At 42.4% G+C, this 24,123-nt stretch overlaps 1 protein-coding gene across 2 annotated transcripts in view; it reads left to right on the top strand.

Annotated features, from left to right (window-relative positions):
* The window catches only part of garnl3 (GTPase activating Rap/RanGAP domain like 3), a 77,555-nt gene that overhangs the window by 33,031 nt on the left and 20,401 nt on the right, over positions 1-24,123 (top strand). For both annotated transcript variants that reach the window (XM_084571663.1, XM_084571662.1), the window contains exons 3-16: positions 9,698-9,772; positions 11,241-11,340; positions 12,870-12,988; positions 14,801-14,865; positions 16,981-17,044; positions 17,212-17,238; positions 17,486-17,561; positions 17,707-17,805; positions 17,906-18,009; positions 20,131-20,239; positions 20,673-20,718; positions 20,837-20,943; positions 21,044-21,159; positions 21,615-21,719. In XM_084571663.1, coding sequence (XP_084427789.1) covers positions 9,698-9,772; positions 11,241-11,340; positions 12,870-12,988; positions 14,801-14,865; positions 16,981-17,044; positions 17,212-17,238; positions 17,486-17,561; positions 17,707-17,805; positions 17,906-18,009; positions 20,131-20,239; positions 20,673-20,718; positions 20,837-20,943; positions 21,044-21,159; positions 21,615-21,719 — 1,212 coding nt within the window. The remainder of the gene's footprint in view (positions 1-9,697; positions 9,773-11,240; positions 11,341-12,869; positions 12,989-14,800; positions 14,866-16,980; positions 17,045-17,211; positions 17,239-17,485; positions 17,562-17,706; positions 17,806-17,905; positions 18,010-20,130; positions 20,240-20,672; positions 20,719-20,836; positions 20,944-21,043; positions 21,160-21,614; positions 21,720-24,123) is intronic.

Raw genomic sequence — 24,123 nt, 5'->3', positions numbered from 1 at the left:
TTTTTTCTTTAAGCATCCTTCTTCTTCTTTTTCCTTATACCTTCCTCCTTCTCCTTCTCCTTCTCCTTCCACCTTCCACCTTCCACCTTCTTCTTCTTCTTCTTCTTCTTCTTCTTCCTTATTCCTTATTCCTTATTCCTTCCACCTTCTTCTTCCTTATTCCTTATTCCTTCCACCTTCTTCTTCTTCCTTCTTCTTCCTTATTCCTTATTCCTTCCACCTTCTTCTTCTTCTTCTTCTTCTTCTTCTTCTTCTTCCTTATTCCTTATTCCTTCCACCTTCTTCTTCTACTTCCTTATTCCTTCCACCTTCTTCTTCTTCTTCCACCTTCTTTTTCCACCTTCTTCTTCTTTCACCTTCTTACACCTTCTTCCTTCCTCCACATCCTTCTTCTCAATCGGCATTAAAACTGCTACTACTAATCCTCTTCGTCCCAGGTGGGACCTAAGGCTTTGACAGTATGCCTCCATCGGGACCTGTCTTGCGCTGCATGCTGTGCCTGGCCCCATGTAAGGTTCATCTCCTTTAGCTCAGCTGTCATGGTTTGTCACCAGGTTGTTTTGGGGCGACCTTGACTTCTCTTCCCAGCTGGGGTCCATTGGGGGTATTAAAACAGAAGAAGAAAAATAAGTTTTGACGCCACAGGCAAGTGTTTTTTGTTCTTTGACAGAAGCCTGAGTTGAAGCCCGATCTGATCATTTTAAAAACGCCTGTATCTGCACCTATACTGATCGGTATGTTCCTAACTGAAACTGAGGCTTGGATAAACTCTTGTATTGTACTTGTAATAAAGTGGCGGTTACAGTGGGAGATATTCATATATACATACTTGCAAATTTAAATGCAAACTGACAAACCCTCCCAGAGGATATGAGCTTGCCAGGACACTTGCAGATGTCTTATTCTGTCTTTCTTACCATATTGTGTTGTTCTCCATACTTAGAGACATTCATGTTTTCTCTTTGGTTGGAGATCATAGATTTAACTGTCTCAGTTTAACAACAATTACCATTTGCCATCATTTTTAGAGTTGACCATTCTTTCTTTCTTTCTTTGTGTCCTCATATACGCTGCCAGATGCTTGTGACTGTATCATCCTCTTTAGAAATTATTTAAATCTGGATGCTTCAAACATCCTTATTGAAATTTATTAAACTCTCTTAATTCTTGTGTCTCCATCTGTGCCCCCACCTCCCATTTCCTCTGATTCATAACAAATTGTCTATTAAAGCAGCTGATGCATGGCGCTCTGTGATCCAAGGCTCCACTGCAGCATCTGCCCACTCTTGAGGGCCCTTAAAGCGGCTGCACTCATCAGCGTGACTCCTGGGTGGGTGGGTCGATTGCCCGATGCCTTCAGTCCTAGTCATTAGATTAGTCATCGCCTGTGTTGGTGTAGTGTATATGGGTAGGTATTGACGCGGTGGTGTTTGCGCGGCTCGATTTGTCCTAGCCGCAGGTAGCGTTAATGCTAATCAGGAGCAGTCAGTGGCGCACAGCCACAAAACAGTTATTGTTTGACTTTGATTTCACCTCTAAGTTTCCCCTTCACATGTAGCCGGTTGTTATTTCATGACCACAAAAACATCATGCATTATGCATCATCATTTGCATTGCAGGAGTTCTCCACTGCATGAAAGAGCTTTTCACATGCATGCTGAGCAGCGATCAGCGCCTCGAAATACCTATGTGCTAGGATTATATTGTGTGCTAGCAAACTAAATTCATTCTTTTTATGCCTGGGCCTATTCTGTATTTTCATTCATGTCAACAAATTCCACAAAAGGCCAAAACCAACAATGAAATGATCCCACTAACTAGAATAATCTATGTACCCAAAGCATGTTTAGTTTACTCCTCTGTTCCATTGTTGTAACAAAGAAAAAAACACAATCCTAACCACAATGGATGTCTGTGGCACAAAAGAATCAGGCTTTGACAACACAGCCACCATTTGTTAGTACGATCAGTTCATTTGGGATCTGGAGCACACTGTAATATAAACTGCTGAGGCACCTTATTAAGAGCTCTTAATACCACTTGCGTGGTCCAGATCTCATCTTTCCAGATCATTCCTCCATTGTTGTGTCTCTTGAGGGACTGGTTTGAGCAGGTTAATCTTGATCTTTTCACTGAATTTCTTGGGAATGAGGAGAGAAAAAAAATAAATCCCAACATCACCCAGGCTTTTGATCGTGAATACCATCGAAAACAAACACTGGAAAAGGTTCCATTTGCCATATTTCACTTCCCTTCTGCAGCTACGGTATTTTTATTCTGGCCTGCCTGAGTCATTGGACGGTCCGTGTGACACACCGGGATATTTACGTCCCCACACCTCTCATATTCTCTTGTGTATCAGTGCAACTTTGAATAATGACTCTCCTGAACTTCCGCCATCCCACTGTCTAGACACACACACACACATTCACATTCGGATTTGCTTCACTTAACACCATGGATGTGTTAGGAAGAAGCTGTTTAGTTTCAGTTCAGAGCCATTCCTCTTCTGATGATTAAGTGTTTCCTGGTGGCTAAGCCCTTACTGATGCGTCCATCTGAGCACATTTCCCAGATTTACTTTTTTTTTCTTTTTAATTCACCGTGTTTGTTTGAAACTATCTCTTTGAGGAAAAGCAGTCTTCTGTTTTTCAGGTGACGGTGGATGAAATAACTGTTACTGCTAGCAGATTGTATCAGCTAAGGTTATAAATACCACAAGAAGAAGAAGAAGAAGGGGGCTGCTGAGACGGAGCATTCTTGTGAACACTGCAAACACGACCCCCATTTACAGGCAGCATGAGGCTTTATTGCAAGAGTACCGTTTTCTGTCTCCTCATCCCCCCTTTTTCATATCTCCTTTCAGCTTGTGCACCTGCCTCTCTTCCCTTCCTTCCCCCTCCCATTCCTTCCCTCGCCTTCTCCGCTGCCTGGGCCTCCGTGTTCTGCCGCCTTCCTGGAGGACTGTGAGCGCGCATGAACGGGCCCACTGATGAGATCAATTATCTATCAGCAGTCACAAAAGTATTGATTTAATACGCCAACACGCACGCATCTCTCTGTCTTGCGCTGCGGCACTCCTTTGTCCCGTAGGCCTTGGGGAAATCAGAGGTTCTGCGAGCACTCGATTGTGTTTGTGAAACGTTCGAGTCGTGCCCTAAAATGGGAGCTGTTTAAGTGTGCGCGCGAGAGAGAGTGGGCTCCGTCTATAAAGCTGGAAAGCCGTGCCCTTTTCCCATGAGGTTACGCTTCGTGGAGATGGCTATTATTCTTTTATCATTCGTTTTTTTTGTTGTCATTACACATCGCTCTTTGCCTCTCTTCCCCGTTGGCCTCATCCTTCATTCCGTCCCTCTCTCTCTATATATATATATTTGGTGCCCCTTTTCTCTTTGCTCTCGACTATTTCTCCCAAGCAGTGCCGAGGTGTTTTATGGGTTGTTTGTTAAAGCGTAGAAGCATAACGGACCCCCCCACCCCCTCCCCTTTCTCCCCTGTTGCCTCTCGTCTGCCTCCCCCGGTCCAGGGGGAATCGTTGGAGTGCAGCTTTTCCTTCTTTGCCACTCTTCTGTTGCATGATTTAGAAGCAATGGCTGCGTAATGCATGCGTGTGTGTTTGCACGGACACACACACAGACTCCCCAGAGTGCTTAATCTCGCCTTTCTCCTGACATTTTCCATTCTTTCACCCCAAAACAGCAGAGTGCCTATTCGCACAGTGCAGCACAAACACTTACCTAAACGCACATTTAACACTGAATGTCTTTTTATATAAATATATATATGTATCCCCTCACATGCAGCCTCACACACGTGCACCTGGGAGGCGGTGCATTGCTCCGTCTGAACGCTGCATTGGTTTCCCCTCCATTATCTCGCGATTGGACAGTTAATGTTGCAGGAGGGAAGAGAAATGGAGGGAGATGGAGGTCCACAGCTTTGACATTTACTTTCCATTTTCCAAACACAGATCTTAACTGAATGGCAAAGCTCATTCGTTCACTCGTAAACACGGGGCACATGCCGCCACGCCAGGAAATGGGCAGAAAATATATTTGTTTTCCGGCCCTATTAATATGCGTATGAAAGGAGAGGGTGCAGTGTTTTCTGCAGCCACTTCTAAAACGTCGCCAATTACTGCGCAGGAGCTTCTCTGTTGTTTATCAGAGCTTCACACCTGCAGTAAACCTCCTTGGCTTCCTATATGCCGGATTTTATTATCTCATTACGTGCCATATACCCTAGGGTGTAAATGCAGCTAGTGCTTTACTTGTTGGCACATAAAGGGCTGGGAGACTTATATTGATAGGAATATTTGTTTTAATTTAGCTGCTTTTCATTGATGTTATTGATTTGATTGGGATATTTTTTTCTCAGCCAATCACAAAGTGAATAGCCTATGCCATAAAAACTGTCACAGAACACGCTGTGGTTCTTAGATCCTCATTTTCCTTTCATGCAGTCAGTGTGCAGAATGTGTGTTCCTCCCTCCTTCTTACTGTGTCATGTGAAAGAGGAACAGTTTTCCGCATAACCTCACACGACTGCAGGTGGTGCCTTCAATTGTATGTGGATCTGCTGAGTCACCAGATAAACCCCCTGCGTGTTTTTTTTTCCTCTCCGAAACTGCTGCAAGGTTAACCATTTGATTTTTCTCCCGGCTGTGTTCCTCACTCCTCCGTCAGAAAAAGTCTCACCAGCAAGACTCTGGCTCGTCTGCCCATCATTTCCTTGCACCTGCACACGGATCGCACACTGTGGTCTCCTGTCATTACTCTCAATAAAATGAAACTCATTATAGCAGTCGCCAGGCTTTCTTAGTTTGACTGATCTGGTGTTTGTGTCACTTGGCGACTGTGGATTTCAATCTTTTTCAATTGGGAGCAGTGTCCGACGGCTAGCCAGGCAAAGGTTCGCTGACCAGGCAGCGTCACAGTAGCATAATTAATGTGATTCATCACAATCAGAGTTTCCAATAGCCCAAAGCTAGCTAGTATAGTGGAAGCAGTGTTTGTGTAAGCTATAAATATAACATTTTAATGAGTAAGTAAGTACACTTTTAGCAAATTTATTTTGTGGACCATTCGGGAAAGTGTCACCAGTTTCAAACTAAGCTAAGCTAAGCTAAGCTAAGCTAATCCTTTATTCATCCCACGGTGGGGAAATTTGCAGTTTTCCAGCAGCAGACAGTTTAAGGATAAAGGAGATAAAAATTTAAATTAGTGGGATGCTTGAAACAAATCGAACATGGACAAGGGTATGTCAAACCAACATCAAATAATTCCATAAATTTTCCATTTATAGATCACTGTGGCTACTGTGTGCAATTAGGAAGATAAAATATGAATGTAGTAAGGATAATTATGACAAATGCAGAGTTTGGAATAACCAGGAAAATTACTAAAATGTTGATGCATCGTCCTGCACTGGTAGGTGCATAATAATTTTTGGATCCAATGAAACACCTTGAATTTTCTTCATAAGCAGCACCGCTGACTTTGGCTTGGGCTCATTCATGTTTGGATGGTGTCTGCTCATGCCATCGGAGCTGACTAATCAGACCGGACTTGATTTTTCAAGTGGGGGGTGGTCTTCTTTCCTCTGCCTTAACTGGACACTTGGAAATGTGTGGAAACAAATGGCATTCTGACAGCGCTTTCATGGAGATTTTAAGGATTAGACTGATTGGTACGTGGGTCTGAAAGAAGAAAACCGAACGTGTTTGATGCGCCATCTGAAGGACATTAGACATGAGTTGCGTTTATTCTTTTAGTGTGCCTCTTGTACTGGGAGTACTGCACATCATAGCTATTGATTTGGCTGATTTTTCAAAGACTGACTTGGCTGATGACATGAGAAACATTTCGGTTGAGTCATTCGAGTTTGAACTTGAAGAAGTCCTGTGAGGCGAAGGAATCCTTTGAGTTCAGGCTTGTAGCATAAGGTGATACAGTATATGAGAGTGTCTTGTATGTAGGAAAGGCCAAATGTTTACCACGACCTAAAGATTAAAAACAAATTATTTACATGTCACGATTTGAGTGCCTCTCTCACACCCCACTCCAGTGAAGCTGAAGTTGAAAATTTTCCTTTATGAGCTTTGCACCAAGCCCCCAGCTGCAGTATTGCGTATCAGATTTAATTTAGCATGAACAATAAAGTCAGTGTGACAGTTATTAATGATTTTACTCAGGACGTGAAGTTCTGGCCTTTTATCCTCCCTCACCCACAGGAATGCTTTGAATGGACTTCTACCCTCTGTGTGTGTCTCTCTCTCTCTTTCTCTCTCTCTCTCCATGATAAGTGCTCCCTCATCACTCTTCCTCATCCTTTACCAGTCCAACATGATCTAGTGATCGGCTGAAGTGGGGCTCACCACCCAAACTGATAAAACACTGTGCACCGCTTAGTTCTGCACAGGCTTGGTCAGCCTTTTCAGAATCTTTATTCGTAGGGCATAAAAGCTAGTGGCAAAGCTGAAAACTAGACGTAGGTAACAAGTACGTTTATTAGCGAGGAGGTTGCGTTTTCTTGTTGCCTGTCATTCAATTTTAATTGTTAATGATAATCTAATAACATCTACAGAAAATGTATCGTACTGTAATTTACAGATTTGGTTTCGTGTTTCTACTAGATGTCGCAGAACTTTTTGTGATCTTCCGTTCTCAGCTCATGAACTCCTGCCCAAACTAGACCCGGTACTTCCTATTATTGTTGCCACTTGCTTGGCTCATAGATTTAGCTGTGGCCCACCGGCTGGAGAAAAAATTTCGGCAACAGCTATGTAGCGATATATCCTGTAAATGCAATGGCTAAAGCTAGCATCACTAGCTGTCTGCCCTGGCATCACTCAGGGTAGATCGTGCTAAATCTCTTAAAGGAGAACTACTGTTTTTTACAACCTGAACGTTATTTCTGGCATGGGTTTACTCACCCATATAACTTTTGTGTAATTCGTATTGGTTCGGGAGATAATTAGACCAGCGTATATCCATATAGTGGGACTGACTGGGGCACCGAAACGCTGTTTCTGTAGATTGATCTACAGACCCCAGATGATGATAACCGGTAACTCCAGACTCAACGGGGAATAGCACTAGCGTATCATAACAAAATACTGATGAAATGAACGAGTTTCGCAGCAGATAATGTGTTATTTAGAGGCTGCGTTTCGGTGCCCCAGTCACTCCCACTGTATGGATATACACTGATCTAATCACCAATTGACCAATGGTCTTTGAATATTAACGTTAATCTAAAAATCTCCATTGGTGGGTGAAAAATATTTTTCCGTGTCCTGGTTTCACTGGTTTATTTCCTGTGTTATTTTGACGCCGTGTTTATACTTTGTGTGTTTTCCTTCAAGTTTCCTTTATTACCAGTTGCTTGAGACGCCCTTTTTTGTATTTATAGTTCAGTGTCTTCCCCTTTCGGTTGCCGCTTCGTCTGCCTGTGTTCCTTGCTGTAGCTCCATGCCTGTGTTCTTCCAGGCGTGCTTTCTAGTTATTTCCGTTTGTTCCTTTTATTTTTGCATCCTATGGTTTGACTTTAGATATTTCCTCGGCTTGTCTGTTATAGTCTGGAATCAACTCTATGTTAATGAAGCTCGCTTTCTGTTCTTTGACTCTTGCCTGCCTCCTGTATCTTGCATTTGGTTTGACCTTTAGCATATTCTGGCGTTACCTTATAACATGACAGACCTGGTTTAAATCTCTTTATTAGAGAATAAAATGGTATGCTTTCTCTGCTTTATGCTTTTGTACATGAACATCTATGAGTTGGTCAGACAAAACAAGACTTTTGAAGGCGGCTTCTCTCCGTTTCTGAAATGGATGAAATAAACTATAGAGAAAACAATCAGAAGATTAATGTTCCTTCTTCACTTCTTCTCTCTCAGGAACTTGCTTTTCATCCTCTTTTTGCTTGGCTTCTCTGGACCATTTCATTCCATCTGGCCATATTTCAGTGTGCAGGGAGACACAGCCCATGCCAGAACTCTTTTTTTTATTTATATATTTTTTTTTTAAACACACTGGCAGAGCGGAGACCTCTGTCGGCGAGGCAGGCGAAATAGAGCAGCAATCAAGAGGGTCAAAGAGCGAAAGGCAGAGATGCAGAAATAAATAAAAAGAAATAATAAAAAAAAAAAATGCAGCAAGGGAGGAGAGGCTCCCTGTTGCCTGGTAACACAACATCATTCAGTGAGAGGCTGGTGGGGGGGGTTAGAAGGAAATGGGGACGTGAAGAGGATTAGATTGAGGAGGGGTTTGCAGATATCCACAAGGACAAAGGGAAGATGGTGAACAGCAGCAGCACTGACCGACTGGGACATTTATACAGAAACGGAACCAATAAAACAAAGAAAACATTAAATATGCAAATGCAGCTAGGAAATTGTTAGCCTAGCTTAATGTAAGCTAGCCTTTGCAACCAACCAATCAACATGTTGTGTCCAAACCATCAATAGTCTGGGCTCCAGACTTTACTCCATGCTTTGGTCGCACAAATGCATATAGCAGGTCAAAATAGATCTAGTGATCTGTAAAGATGTTTAAACCACTGCAACCAACAGTCAAACACAAGGCATCTATGGGACACTAAAAACAAAACAAAGCAAGTAAAGCTACGCAGCAAATGTAAGACAGAATCACCCAGCTACGTTCCTGGTGAGGGTTCCACTGACATTGTTGGATTTCATCATCCATTCATAAGTTGGTGGAAAATTGGGGAAGTTTGACAAGATATATGATTGGTTGATGCATTGCCAGGCCATTGGAGCACTGGAAAAAAAAGTGGAGGCCAGCTCATCTTCAATATGTAACAATACCAGTTTCTTCCCATGCATGCATCTTCATCAGGTTGTACTGAGTAGCACAGCTAGCAAAGCTAGCTTAGTAACATGCTCACAATTCAGTGTAAACGATCGCCTACCTTATTTTAGTGAGTTATCATGCGGCTAACTCGTATGTCTAAACTTCCGAACACTTCCTCCAATAGTAGTTGAGATATTTTAGTCTGTGCCGTACCGACCGACCGACCACCACCAGCTAAAGCTAATTCATTGTGTGCCTCTGCAAAACGGAGTAACAAGTGCAAGAGTTTACACATGGGGCTTGCCTAAATGTCACGTAACTCTCAGCGAGCCAGACAGTGAACGAGTGTTCAGTATTTCCTAAAGCATCGAGCCATTTCTGCAAGTTGTATGTCATTGGACGGGATACATTGTGTTCTTGTCCTCTGCCCTCTCTCGTCTCACTCAGTCTCTTACACTACCATTAACTGTCCCATTTTTGCTCTCATAATGTCTCCACTCCAGAGCTGTAGTAGAGAGAGGTGAGTCAGCAAGAGACAGGTAATTGGGCCGATAAGTACAGGGTCTCGGGTGAAAATGAAGTAAATGTGGAGGGGGGAAAAAAAATTAAACACGTTTTACAGCAAAGGACTCGTTGCAGAGACTTATTGACGCCTGTAGGAGCAAGGAGATGTTGGTGATGTAGACAAGCGAAGGGACTGCTCGTACATTCGCGGCGGGACTCATGCTGTTGTTGTCACATGGAGGTGATGTGTCTGCCGTGGTTCCTCTTTTGTCTGCGGGCACTCTATGACCTCTTACTGTCTGCCTCGAGTCATGGTTTGTCAGGTGTCTAATTTTAAACATGTCTGCCTCTCTCTGTCTCTCTCTCCGTGTCCCTCTCAGCTGATTTCCAGTGACGCAGATGGGGCCATTCAGAGGGCAGGGCGCTTCAGGGTGGAGAATGGCTCATCGGATGAGGTACGTACACTGTAATACGCTTTTGTGCGCAAAATGAGTCCCAGCTATCCACCCGCGTCCTGTATTGCTCTAACCACGAAAAATTATGGGCAGCCATCAACAGGTACAGGTAGTAAATGATGCATAGGTTTTTGTGTATTACAGTTTTTATGTATCCTAAAGTTATAGACATTTAACCTTATTTGCTTTCTTGCCAGGAAGTAGGTGAGAAAGTTGATGGTTCTGCGTTAAATATGAAGCTATGACGAGGAGGTGCTTAGCTTAGCTTAGCTTAGCTTAGCTTAAAGACTGGATGCAGAGGAAAACTGTTAGCCTGGCTCCGTCCTAAGGTACCAAATAATCCTACTTGCATCTCTAAAGCTCCCCTAATGATCACTTTATATTAAGACGGTATTGATTTTTTTTTCTCTGCCGCTACAAATTGCTTCTGTCGGTGGCCTAAAACGGATTTGCGAAATTGGTAAAGTGGAAAAAGAGGACAGTCCTAGTATATTAGATGAAGAAATGTATATACATAAATATCTAATACTGACATATATGCCAAACAAGTGGCATACTCTTTGGGTGAAAATTGAAGCAAACTCAGATTCTGCAAATGACCTACAGTCATTCTGCCTGCAGTAGGCATCGCCCACCTACCTCGGCACCCACCTGCAGACGCTGCTCCTCTTTGCCCAAGACAACTAGGACCCAAACGCAGGACCAAGGAGTTTAGGCACAAAAACGGGAGGTGAATGGACAAAAAGTTTACAGCAATTTGAGGGGAGTTCCAAAAACAACTGATCAGGCATAACATTAAAACCACTGACAGGAGAGGTGAATAACATTGACCATCTTGTGACAATTCAATGTTCTGCTGTGAAACTTTTGGACCTGGCGTTCATTGGTGTGGATGTTACTTAGACATGTAGCACCCACCTAGACCAGACCAACTGCATTTTATAGTGACACAAACCTTCAGCTCAGATAGTGCAGCAAAATTACGCTGTCCTTGATGTCTCTGTACACAATCAGCTGTCTTCCTCACCATATCTCCAAAAATATCATACTATAACAGCTAAACAATCTCAGAATGTATATACTTTACAACTGAAACTCTTTCCAGCATTTGTTGATCATGTTTGGTTTTTACAGTCAGTTTGCCAGTGTAGCTGCAGTATATGTCCATGTCTTAATGTGATTTACTCCCTTGCTTTTGTCTCTTACCTTGGTATGAGTTACGTTGCAAACCTTTAGCCTCCCATCTTTCAAGTGGGAATCTTTACATCGTCGTTATTCATATGGTGATGGTCAGACTGTAGCTCACTGCTCCCTGATTTCTTGCCCTGTGTTATAATCTGAACGGCTGCATTGTGTAACCGCTCTCCACAGAGAAGACCGCTGTGACACAAGCTGTGACCATCATGATGACAATGTGCCGTGCATGTGTGTGTCTGTGTTTGTGTGGGTTTGTGTGCGTGACAAACAGACTGCGGTTTACACTCCGGGAACCTGGAGGAGAACCGATGTCCATCTGGAGAATCCAGAGTACCATACCAGATGGTTCTTTAAGTACTTCCTGGGAAAAGGTCAGTGCTGCTGTGCTCTGTTTTAAAAAAAAAAAAAAAAAAAAAAAAAAAACACAGATGGAGGCAAACTTTGTGAGCTGGCTTTCTGATGCTGCAGAAATAAAACATCTTCTGAATGTTTTCCCTGGCCTACAAGATGCTTTTATCTTATAAAGTCAGCCTTGTCCTCATGCTGCACTGCTTTTCATTTGAGGCCAAAACCTGTTAGCATCTAGCCGCATCCCCGCTGAGAGTCTCGGCTAACCTCTAATCCCTTATGCCACCCAGGGAGGAAGTCCATGCAGGAGTTTCAGTCTCAAAGGACAGAAAAGACACACCTCTACAAGATGGCAAAATTAAGATTGGGCTTCTGAGATGAGCTTGGCACTGCGCCGCAAACTAGGAGGAAGAGATTGTTAAAAAAAAATACATTAGAACCGGTCACCTTTTCTGACCCCTCTCATTTCAGCAGCCTCATTAACACTCTGCCTGTTCTCAGACTCATCGTGTAGGTGGTGATGTAAGATGTGCAGAAAAAAAGATCATTAAAAGATCATTGTCTGGGTTTCTTGAAAAAGGAAGAATGCCATCAGCTGAAAGGTTTAGGACAGAGCCTGAGATGGATGGAGACGTTTGTGAAGGAAAGTAGGACACGAGGAAAGGACACCGTGGAGCAAGAGAAATCCCCTTTCTGCTCCAGCCGGGCTCTAATCATGCGATGGCACGGGCAGTTTATAAAGAGCCATGTCTCGAAAGTTGGCTCGACCCGTTTGGACTGCAACTGAGCCATCTGTGTCTCACAGCCTGAGCAGAGCTGACTGCATCGCACACCACAACACGTTCTGAACTCGAGGCCAGTTATTCTCACACTTCCTGTCTGATGAAGTAAATTCAGTCCTCAATTTATTAATGATTGGGTTAAGAATGAAAGAAAAAACAGTTGGTTCTTGTTTCTTTCCGTTTTGTCTTGTGTTAAATGTGCTGATAACTCCCGATTGTAGATAATCAGAATGTGGTTTCCTATCACACAGGCTGAGACTCAAGCTGTCTGAACCAATGAGTGCATAACTGCAACACAACCTCGCTTACCTAGAGCATTAAAACGCGCCTAATGAAGAATGAGTGGAACTGAAATCTAAACAGAAAGCAAAAATTGTCGAATAATAACGATGTTAGGGGGGCGAAAGGAAAGCATTGACGCGGAGGCAGCAGAGATCCTGCGTCTAATTGGGTTTGGTGGTCTGTTCAGCGTTGCTTTTGAGGATGTTGCCCTGTCAACCGAAGAGGCAGAGGCATGAATGTGTGACTTTGCTGGTGCCATCAGGAGATTTTTGTTTCTGGGGAAGGATGAATGAAAGGGAAAATAATGAAAGGAAGACAAGGAAGGAAGATGAAATGGTGAAGATAGTAGACAGCAGGGTGATAATTACCTGGGAAAGGAAAACAGATATGGGCAGAACAAGCACACACACAATGTAATGATGTGTTTGTGTATGTGTCAGGTATGTGTATGTGTAATTTTATCTGTATACTGTCTTTGCTGCCCTCAGTCCATCAGAACTACGTGGGTACAGATGCAGAGAAGAACCCCTTCTACCTGTCAGTCGTCCTCTCGGACCAGAACAATCAGCGGGTTCCTCAGTACAGAGCCATCCTGTGGAGAAAGACGGTGAGCTCGCCATCTGTGCACCTCACAGGAGTGGTGAAGTACTCAGGGGGGATAATATTAAACAAAGCAAGCAAACTAACAAAACTTTACTTAAAGGGTCCCCGTGGGGTTTCTGACCACTAGGAGCGCTATTGAGCAGTTGTTTTTAATCCATTTCTTTGTCTTGTGTAAACTCGTCTTTACCATCCCTTTGACATTATAAGCAAAGTACATGAAGCACCTTTAGACAAAAGTCTTATCACCAAACTTTTAACTGTGATGTATCCGTATGTAAAAATCATTTTATCATAGATATCACAAATTAGGTTACCTTTCCGTGATTCAGTTTAACCTCCTGAGACCCATGGTATGCATTTTTAATTTCTCCAAGGTATATTATGGATTAGTAGGACCTAAAAAGTATAAAAACTAAGCATTATCTTTGAACAGGAAGTAGTTTTTGAAAAGACCGATGTCCTCATATGTGGACATTGGGATTATTCCGCTGTATAATGTAAGTCACAAGTCACCAATGTGTAAAAACCAGAATTGCAAACACACACTGCTTTTCAGTGTCCAAATATAAAACTGTTCATTCTCATGCCTGAACATGGCTGTGCAAAGGCAGAACTGTAAACAATGAAATCCCAATGTCCTCAAACGAGTACTTGCAAATTAGCGATGTTGTAGCTTGTTGCTATTGATAGAATTTGTAAAATTTGCATGTCATATCAAACTAGAAAAGTTTATAAGCATAAATGAACTAGTTTCAACCATAAATGTGATGAGGTTTTGTACCTTGTCCACTTTTGTCATGTGATTGGCTGTAAAATAAATCCACTGAAATGCCGGCTATCACGTTTATACACCGATTAGTGAATTGACCCTTTGCTACCGCTAGATGGCAGACAAAAGTGTCTACTTATGAGAACAACAGGTCTAAATGGAGGATGCAGAATAAGCTGCCACAAACCTAAAACTTAATGTCCCCATATGTGGACACAGGGTGTCAGGAGGTTAAAAGAAAGGGGTCAGGCCCTTCTAAAAGGGATTTGTGCTTCTTTTCATTAAATAATCAATGACATTTACAAAATTGTAAAATTGCAAATTGACTTGTACATCCGTGTAATCTGTATAAGTCAAAAATGTTGGGAACCAAACCACTGTTTTAATTCCAATTACCAACTTGTTGTGTTTGCTCATCACACGTTTTATTTCTGTAAAACCTTAATCACAGTTTAACAGTTTTTTCTTGAAGTCACAGTTGTAGGTGGTATTTTTTTTTTTCGTGATCTAAATATGAAAAAGCACAATATGTCATCTTAGGGGACCACACTGCTACTACACTTTTGAGTCACCGTGTGCGTAGGTGGTGTGTGTGTGCGAGATGCATGGTGATTATTGTGTGTTTGTAGTTTAGTGATTCAGTTTCATGACCAAGATAGCTTGGATCTAATTTTATCCTCCGGCCTCGTCTGGAACCCGATTAGGGCGGCGCACCTCCGCCGTCTGATCACATTGATTTGTCTTGTTTCTGTCAGACACTAACTGGTACAGGATGTTGTTGTTGTTCTTGAGCAGAACAACTTTATTTTAGCTTGGGTTTAATTTGGTCACCTGTAATTATTCTATGACTAATTGGAAAAAAATTAGTTTTGGGTTTTGGTGATAGAACAACAGGTTTTTTTTTTTGCCGCATTTTATGTTCCCCCTTCATCAGTCTCCAGAAACAGTTCTACATGAAGACGTGTTTTAATCGTGTAATTTAGAAAAGAAAAAGTGAATGAAACCCGCTGTGCTAAGAGTTTCTAATCTTTGATCTGTGTCGCTCAGGGCACTCTGAAGATCAGTCTCCCCTACAGCCCGACCAAAACACTATCAGTCAAGTCCATCCTGAGGTAAGGAAGTGCAGCCTGCAGCCGACACAGTCCATTCACTCTTTATGACACATGAATGAGAACTAATGCGGTTGTGATCTCATTCTGCTGCTGAGACGTAGTAATTTGCATACAGCGCTGCCTGATGTGACTGAATTCAGAGCCTATAACGCACTCGATCATTATATAAGTGGCCTGGTGCTCTAATGCCCATTAAGGAGAAGTTTCTTTATGTCCAGCCGACACATTCATTCGTATTAATGGCAGTGGTTTACACTGCTGAGGTCATGTAGTGTAGATGCAGGCATGTTTGAGATCAAGCAGCTTGGTACTAAAAACAGTTTGGTTGCTTTAGAAGTGGGTTAAACCACAGGTTGCTAGCTGTCTGTCTTGTTGTCTCTCGGCTCTACTCAACGCTCCACCTCTTTACCCATTTTTGAATTAACCAGGAGTTAGACAGAGCCAGGCACTGTGGAGATGAGGCACACTGATCTTCAGGAAACCTGTGGTTGACTGATGATATAATTTAGTTTAACATAAGACAAACACACTTTGCTTGTCGTGGAATAACGGGACCAGTGTTTTGCTCTCATAAGATTCTGTGGCTTGCAATTGAAACGAGAAGCATTCGGTCCTGTAATTGAACTAATGAAAAATAAATTAGGATAAGATGTAAAAAGATTAAAACAGTCCTAAGAGATTGCATTATTATACTGTTAATTGTGATGGATGAGTGTGTAGAAATCAATTTAGTAATGCGGATGTCTGAATTTAGTTTATCTTTCAGTGGTTTTGTTAAGCAGCTTCCAAGAAAGGGGTCAGGCCTTTAATAAAAGGTCATAATTGATTGGGTATAAAAACCGAAACTTTTTTGCTCTACACATTTATATTCATTTTTGTTTATTAAATAAAATTACAAATTGGATTAAAACTGACTAAAAAGTGTTTTTTACAACCTGGACCTTATTTCTGGCATAAAATACGATCGTTTACTCACCGAAATAACTTTTGTGTCATTTGCACTAGTTTAGGAAATAATTAGATCAATGTAAATCCATATAGCAGGAGTGATGGGTCACTGAGTCGAGCCTCTAAATAACGCATTCTCTGCCGTGAAACTGGTTCATTTCGCCAATTTTTTGTTATAATACGCTAGTGCTATTAACCGTTGAGTCCGGAGTTACCTGTTATCATCATCCGGGGTCTGTAGATTGACCTACAGACCCCGAATGATGTCTTCTGACCTGGACGATGTCGTCTCTGAGCGTCTGTGTAATTTGCTAAACGAGTGCAAATGACACAAAAGTTATTTTGGTCAGTAAACGACTGTATTTTATGCTCGAAATAAGGTCCAGGTTGTAAAAAACAGTAGTTCCCCTTTAAGTAAGTCTTATGGGAACCACTGATTTAATCTTAAACATTTTAAAGTTCAGTCCTGTAGTTAAAATAATGAAAACTAAGATAAGATCCAAACAGATTAAGACAGTTCTTAGATATTGCATTATTATATCGTTAATTGTGATGGATCAGGATGTAAAAATCATAAAGCAGAGTTAATGTGAAATTTGTAATATTACACGTTATCCGTAGTGGGGTTGTCATCAACTAAAATGTCATATGGTCATCTGTTTAGGACTGCCACTAAGCATTTTCCAACAACACCAGTCAGCTCATAGGAGAACCACTTGTATTAGAATGTATTCCAACTTTTCATCTTATTCTTTCATCAGTCCGGTCATAAATGTATTAAAAAAAATAGGTTCAGCTGTTTGGAAAGCTTTCCAGTCTGACAGCACATGTGTAGTTTCACACTATATTTTACACCAGAACCCTCACATATATTCTCTATAGTCACATTTTCTGGTTTATTTTTGCAGCAGATGTCGTGAGTAACACGATATAAAAAGATGCACGAAACAAGAGATTAGAAATTCTTCAACGTGCGTCACCCGCTCTAAAGCTGAATGAGTACAAATGGTACAAGCTGAATGAGAAATCCCCCGTATCAGGTCTCATTTTTCTGTGTTAGTCTTCAGGCTGTTTTGTCTTCCTTCAGTCTGTAACACCTATTTTTTACCCTTTCTTTCTTATTACTACCTCCTCCACTCCTCCTTTTCCCTCCTGTCCCCCTTACAGTGCAATGAACATGGATAGGTTTGAGAAAGGCCCGAGGGAGATCCTCAACCCGGAGATTCAGAAGGTGAGAGCGACACCAGAGCGGCGGCTCGCTCATAATGAAATATAGCACCGGTTCATTTCATGCCAAGCCCGATCTGCAACAGCTAAACTTTATAATGGCCTCGGGCGGTGTCATCTCCAACTGGAGAGCTGGTCAGTGTGAATGACTGTTATGTCCTGTTTCCCCAGGATCTGCTGGTGCTGGAAGAACAGGAGGTATGAAATGCTGCAGCTTTTACGATAGAGTTTAGTCCAGTTGTCTGGACTCATTTTTAACGTTGTAGGCTTTTTCTATGGTTGGCAAATTATTTTTATTTGTTTTCTTTTCTGTTCTCATGTATCCATTATTTCACTTGTGAACAGTAAATGTGTGCATTTTTTCTTTGTTTTTGTGGCTAGTTCTCTAAATAAATGCACAAACTCTTACTTATTTAACCATTGTAACCTAGTTATGTATTTTTAGGGTTCTGTCAACTTTAAATTTGGTGTACTGTTCGCCAAAGATGGGCAGCTCACAGATGACGAGATGTTTAGCAACGGTAAATCCCTCTACGCTCATCTTTTATCAGCGGCTTTTCCAAGGTTTTTAAGGGAGACATATACTTTGCATTCTTGACAAGAGCTTAGTTCGTTTACAGTTCCAAGTGAAAAGTCTAGCATAAAATGCCATCAACTTCCTTGCAGAGACGGGGAGTGATGGCTTCGATAAGTTTCTCAATCTGCTGGGTGACACCATAACACTGCAGGGATGGGCAGGCTACCGCGGAGGTTTAGACACCAAGAGTAAGAGCCCTCACACCCGCTCACAGTTTATTAGCTTCACTTTAAGGTAAAGGCTTTCTAACGTATATCGTATTATCTTTGTGTTGTTTGTTATCCACAGACGACACTACAGGAATTAAGTCCATCTACACGGTGTATCAAGGCCATGAGCTCATGTTCCACGTGTCCACCATGTTACCCTACTCTAAAGAGAACAAGCAGCAGGTGGGTGTCAACACTAACTCTAATGAGGGCTAGACATGCAAGTTTGTACAGGCTATCGTGGTCACCAGAGGATCAATCTTCTTCTTTTTTTCTGTTCTCCAACTTTTACCTCCAGCCCCACCATGAGGTTGACATTTGCAGCATATCTTGACAACCGTTTCCACAAATCTCCATCATATTCACTGCGGACATTCATGTCCTCTGTAAATGTAAATGTAATGAGTGCGATGACCCCCGTAACTCCTCCCGTAGCGCCGTCATCAGATCACAATCACCAAATTCCCGACATTGACGTGACGTCTACTCTGTGCATAATTAGACACTATTAGCATGTGTGCCTGCTTGACGTCAGCATGTTGCTGATGTTAGCGTTTAGCTCAAACCCTGTTGTGCCTAAGTATAGCCTGGCGAGGCTGCTGGCGTGGCAGAAAACAGCCACATCAGACCGGCTATACCTGTGACTTGCAGTAAGTTTAAATGTGCATCAGGAACAGGTCTCCATCTGCAATGGCAGTCAACTTGGCAATCAGTCACTTTAGGGAAGAGAGGGAGAAGAAAATGACATTATTGCTCCATTCTGTAATGCCAATATTGGTGAGTATGATTTAAAAATAAATAAATAAATAAAATAAAAAAAAGGAGGGGGTGCTGCTGCCTCGCAGATCTGCCACGTAATTGGATTTCTCCTCAAGATAAAAACAAGACGTTCTGTCGGTCAGTAATAAGAAGCAGTCTGTGCTCAAAACGCACACGGCTCCCGCTGTGTAGTAGTGACGACGGCTTAAGGATGCTGTATATCACGGCCGTGCAATATAAAGTAAAGTCAGTTCAGTTTAGTTGGGTGCAGGGTTAATTATGACTCTATGTGTAGTCTTAACGGTGATGGGGCTAAACGAGGACACAAAATGACTTCACTGCCTCTGCCTGGCCTCGGAGAATGCGGTGGCATTTTTCAAGTGTGTTAAAGACCAAAATTGATAATTATACGTTATTATATTAGTAATGATAATTCGTGTGAGCTAATTATGGCAAAATGGTGGTGCTAGAGGAAATACAGAGGGCTTGCTAAACAACTAATCCTCTGAGGAAATGCCAAAAATAACAGGATAATGCATTCTTGTTCCTATTGCTTCCTAACTTAAACTTAAAGATGTGTGTATGTGTGTGTCTTTTGATTATTGCTAAATCCTTTTTAGGACCATGATTAGCTCCAGCTAATTTTGTGGGAATACTGATTTTATTGGTTTTCTTTTGTCCTGAGGGGTTAACCAAAATTAACAAGGGTTAATTAACGAGGGTTCATTTTAGTTATTGTTGCTGCGAGCCAAAATGTTAAAGCTGAGATGTCTACTTGAAGGAGTGTTGGACAAACCGATGGTCATTACAAGACGGCCATTACAAGAATTACAAATAACGGTGATATTAACTTGAGAAATAGCAGTGGCAAAACAAGCAGGCAAGGATTTATTTTTTTATTTTTTTGTAGAAAGTGTATCTGCCTCTGAAGTTTTGTGATCAAAGACTTGATTAGTTTCCTGTTCGAATGACGCCCCCTTCATCCCATTAGAGGGATGCGGAGAACTTTAACGCTGGGTTGTTTTGGTTTTATGGTACAAAGCTCTCTCATCAGAATATTTGTGAAAAAGACTTACTTCCCTGCAAAGTTGGCGACTAATTGGATCATTTTGCAGCTAAAGAGCCAAATATTTCCTCCACCGTGTTTCCCTGCAGGACTCAATATAAATGTTAAGTTAGTTAATGTAGTTGCTTGCAAATTTGGTTATGGAAATGCACATGTTTATACAATAGACTCAGTGTGACGTTAATGTCTTCAAAATCTGCAAGGAGCGATCCACACATGCTCTTTTAAGTCTTCTTCTATATCACAATAATCCAGTGATCGTAGTCTGTGCATTGTGTATTGCATTTCAAAGAGGAAGAGCTACAAGCTAATTCTGCAAGGTGCCAGTTTACCAGAATAAGGGTTGTCTTTTTCCCTGTAAGTGGCAAGAAAATCAATTATTACAAGACAACCCTCTGTCGCAGCGGTGCTTAGGTTCAGTTGCTGCCATTCTTGTGCTCCTCATCTTTTCCGTCTTTCTGGTTTGTCCTCTCTGCCAGGTGGAGAGAAAGAGGCACATTGGAAATGACATTGTCACCATAGTATTCCAGGAAGGGGATGATGCGTCGTCGTCCTTCAAGCCGTCTATGATCCGATCGCACTTCACCCGTATCCTTCACGCGGACAGTCGCTGTCGGAGAAATTGCGTGGGAGCCGGTGACACCAGTCGCGTTCGCAGGCGGCACCTGCTAATGAGCACGAGAAATACGCCGATCAGGCATAACATTAAAACCACTGACAGGAGAAGTAAATAACACTGAGCATCTTGTGACAAGTCAATGTTATGCCGGGAAACTTTTGGACCTGACATTCATTGGTGTGGATGTTACTTAGACATGTAGCACCCATCTAGACCAGACCAGGCACCCCCACCCCATAGCAAAGACACTCCTTGTCCATTCTCTGATGAGTCTCAACTGGTTTGGAGGCACAAGGGAAACCTACACAGTATAATGTTATGCCTGATCGGTGTATAAGTGCCAATATATATGTGCTGTTGTGTCTCCTGTGTTGTTACTGTTTCCTATAGTTTCATCTCCAGATATTTTTGCATTAGTTAGGTATAATAGCCAGAATGACAGTTACAGGTGAGTGGCTTTATCCACCTCAAGAAACTTCATTTAATTCCAGCTACTAAGTATTTTTGAGTAATCTGATTTATGCAATCTATCACTAATGTCAAGTTATATCTGCTCTTTGCCACAGGTTGAAGATTTTCTCAGAGGAGAGCGTCCCACTGTTTGGACCTCCTCTCCCCTCTCCACCTGTATTTACTGATCACCAAGAATTCAGGGACTTTTTATTAGTCAAATGTAAGAAATCATTCAATGAAAAATGCACGCCATTAAAGCTGCATCATCTGTGTTTCTTTACTTTTTTATTCTTACTCTGATCTTTCTTCGTCTCCTGCAGTAATCAATGGAGAGAAAGCCACACTGGAGACGCCAACGTTTGCCCAGAAGCGTCAGCGGACCCTCGACATGTTGATCCGCTCGCTCTACCAAGACCTCATGCCTGACCTGCACAAGGTACGCGGCATTTCTGACGAACGCTAGTGCGTGGATGCTTTTTCTACATCCAAGTCCTTCTCCTCCTGACTCCTCCTTGTCACTTCAGTCACTGCCAGCGACTGGAGCCACTGCTGAGCTTTGTTCTGCTGTTTTCCACTGCAGCCCTCAGTCTGCCTCCGCATACTGCACCACACCGACTGGATCCTGCTGCAATGCTGACTTTCTCAGCCGGGCTTCCTCTCCTCACATCACTTTTGTTCTTATTTCTTGTGTTGTTGTTTTTTTGTCCCCTCCTTTCACTGTTGCTCCTAACACTGCTTAGTTTCTAGCTGTGTTTCCCTGCTGCTGTTCTCACCCCCTGCCAGGGTCAGTCTCTAAGACCCCTCTCTGCTTTCTTTTCTTCTCTGTGCGTATGTGTGTGTGTGCGCGTCGCATTTTGTGTGTTCGACGTTTAGGTTCCTTTTTCTCCTCAGAACATGTTAAACCGACGGTCCTTCAGCGACGTGCTTCCCGAGTCTCCGAAGTCGGCACGCAAGAAGGAGGAGGCGCGGCAGGCCGAGTTTGTCAGAATAGGGCAGGTAACTAAGAAGGAAACACGCAATCACTCACACATAAAACACGAAGGAGGTCCGTGGGAAGCAGCTCATATGCACACTCAGATGTGCACACGTATACACCAGACACATGGAAACTAGAGAGGATGCAGTAACAAAGACGTCAACGCAAACATACCACACACATTATTAACATTTAATCTCTACAAGGGTTTTTAAATAAACCCTAATAATAATACCTACGCAGAGCCTAGCGCAATAGCTGACATGCACCTCCCCAGAAAAGTAACAGGCGGTTTATACTTCTGCATTAAGTTGACACAGAGGCTACGGCGATAATGCAGACACCTATGCAGACCCTATGCAGAGACTAGCGCCGTAGCTGACGTGCACCTCCCCAGAAATGTAACTTCACATTGCGGCGACGCAGAGCGCAAGAGCTGTGATTGGTCCGCTTGGTCCAGCTGCTTCTCCATCTCCACAATTTTCGAATTGATTGTTTTGGATCAATAAAGAATCGGTAACTGAGAAGGTTTGGAGATACAGACATTTGTTTAACTCATGTTTGGCGAAATTTCAGCGAAATTTTGACAAATGTTGTTGAAAGTGCAGCAGGAAGTAGACACAAAAATAAACCCAACTGGCAAAAACACACAGCGCTGACTAGCGTTTGGGTGGCTTTGTTACAGAGCGAGCCAGATGACGAGCGCACAAGTATAAATGGCTCGCACCGGCGTAGGCTACGTGCATAGATTACTTAGTTTAAAGACACGCCATGTCAGTGGCTGGCTATTGACCAATTTCTGTCCGTCGGTAAGCACATGTGGCCCTAGTTTTAGCCGTGTGTCCTGCACAGTTGGCGCTAGTCGGATTGTTGGATTCTGTGTGTTGAATCGCTGAACAAGCCGGTCAGGGTCATCACTGTTGCTGCCTTCAAATGGAACTCGTGAGCTTGTGGTTGCGTTCACATAAAGTGAAAAGTTCCACTATCGATGCTGTGAATGCCTCGAGAGTGAACAAAGTACGGGGTGTAATATACGTGGATCAGACCAACTGATCCACATGATTTTGGAGAGACCTTCTCTGTCTGATGGTTCATAGCTCTTCCTAGTTTCCTAGCATCATTGCTAATAGTATTTCGTCTTCCACAGTCTCCTAAGGAGGGGTATGAGGAGTTATTTCTTTTTAAGGAAGCCACTGAACTTACTCAGTGTGCCTGCTGGTTGTTGGTTGTAGTCGACCTTTGTTGCTGGTAGGTTTTCATACATAACATGTCTGGGTGTGATGTTGTAGAATTACTTCATGGTCCAAGGAGTTATGTAATTCCTGCACAAATGGCGAATACATATTTTTCCTTTGTCCAAGGAAACCGTTTTGATCTATGGTAGAGAACACTTCAGATTTAAGCTGTAATCAGTAAGACTTAACAGTAAGAAATGTTACATAGATTTCCTGCCAGTGCTGGAAAACACTTCACTATACGCTGATCTACAAGCAGCACAGGACCTCTTAGCTGTAGTGCAGGTAAGGTGAAGCCTTGTTTCCTGCCCATTACCTAAAATTTCCACACAACAAAAGCTATAAATTACTGGGATATTTCCAGGAAAGCAGGGCACATTTGTTACCAATTTAATAGTAATAGAGAACATGTTATCCACAGTTATCTTGCATGAAGTTATGGAGAGGCATGGACATTCTTTGTATGTCTTTACAGCTAAACCCTTATCTTTAGGAAATTTGGAGGAAACTTTTCGGGACACCGCTTTTAGGATATTTTTTTCCTGTCTATCCTGTTACCATCCATTCGTGAGGAGGCTCAGTAACTCTTTGTACTGATAAAGTCATTTAAAAACTGAGTGAGCTGAACCCCTGCCTGCAGGAGGATGAGGGTGGAATAATAATGCAAGGAGAGGTCTCTTAGCCTCCATTAGTCATTATGATGTAATAGCCATTACACCTGATGCAATCATAATTATACAGCGCCACAGTCTGAAAACACAAAGGAGAAAACAGGAGCTTTCAAGGCACCGTCCGTGGCGTTGAACTTGTTTGACCTTTGTCATTTTGGAAATAATTTGTGTCAGGAAGTCTGGGAGGTGATCTGTATTTTAAACAGATTTCTGGCCTGTTGTGATACCTGACGATGTCGCGGGATGACATTAACTAATGCATGTGTGAATAGAGTCTCGGAGTCGTGTTTCTTTGTGGCCGACTTCACGACCACAAAGGTACAAGACGGAGAGAAAGAAGGATGAAGTGGTCAGAACTCCGGCTACAGTCTTATTAACAACTTTATTAGACCGACACGTTTGGGCTTGTGGCCGAAATATGCTTCAATACAAGATAAAATATAATGCATAATATATACTCTGATCAGACATTACATTATGACCACCTTCCTAATATTGTGTAGGTCTCCCTTGTGCCT

Source organism: Chelon labrosus, assembly GCF_963514085.1.
Source record: "Chelon labrosus genome assembly, chromosome: 22".
Lineage (NCBI taxonomy): Eukaryota > Metazoa > Chordata > Actinopteri > Mugiliformes > Mugilidae > Chelon > Chelon labrosus.
Note: the sequence above shows the minus strand (reverse complement) of the source record. Positions and strands in the feature narration are given on the sequence as shown.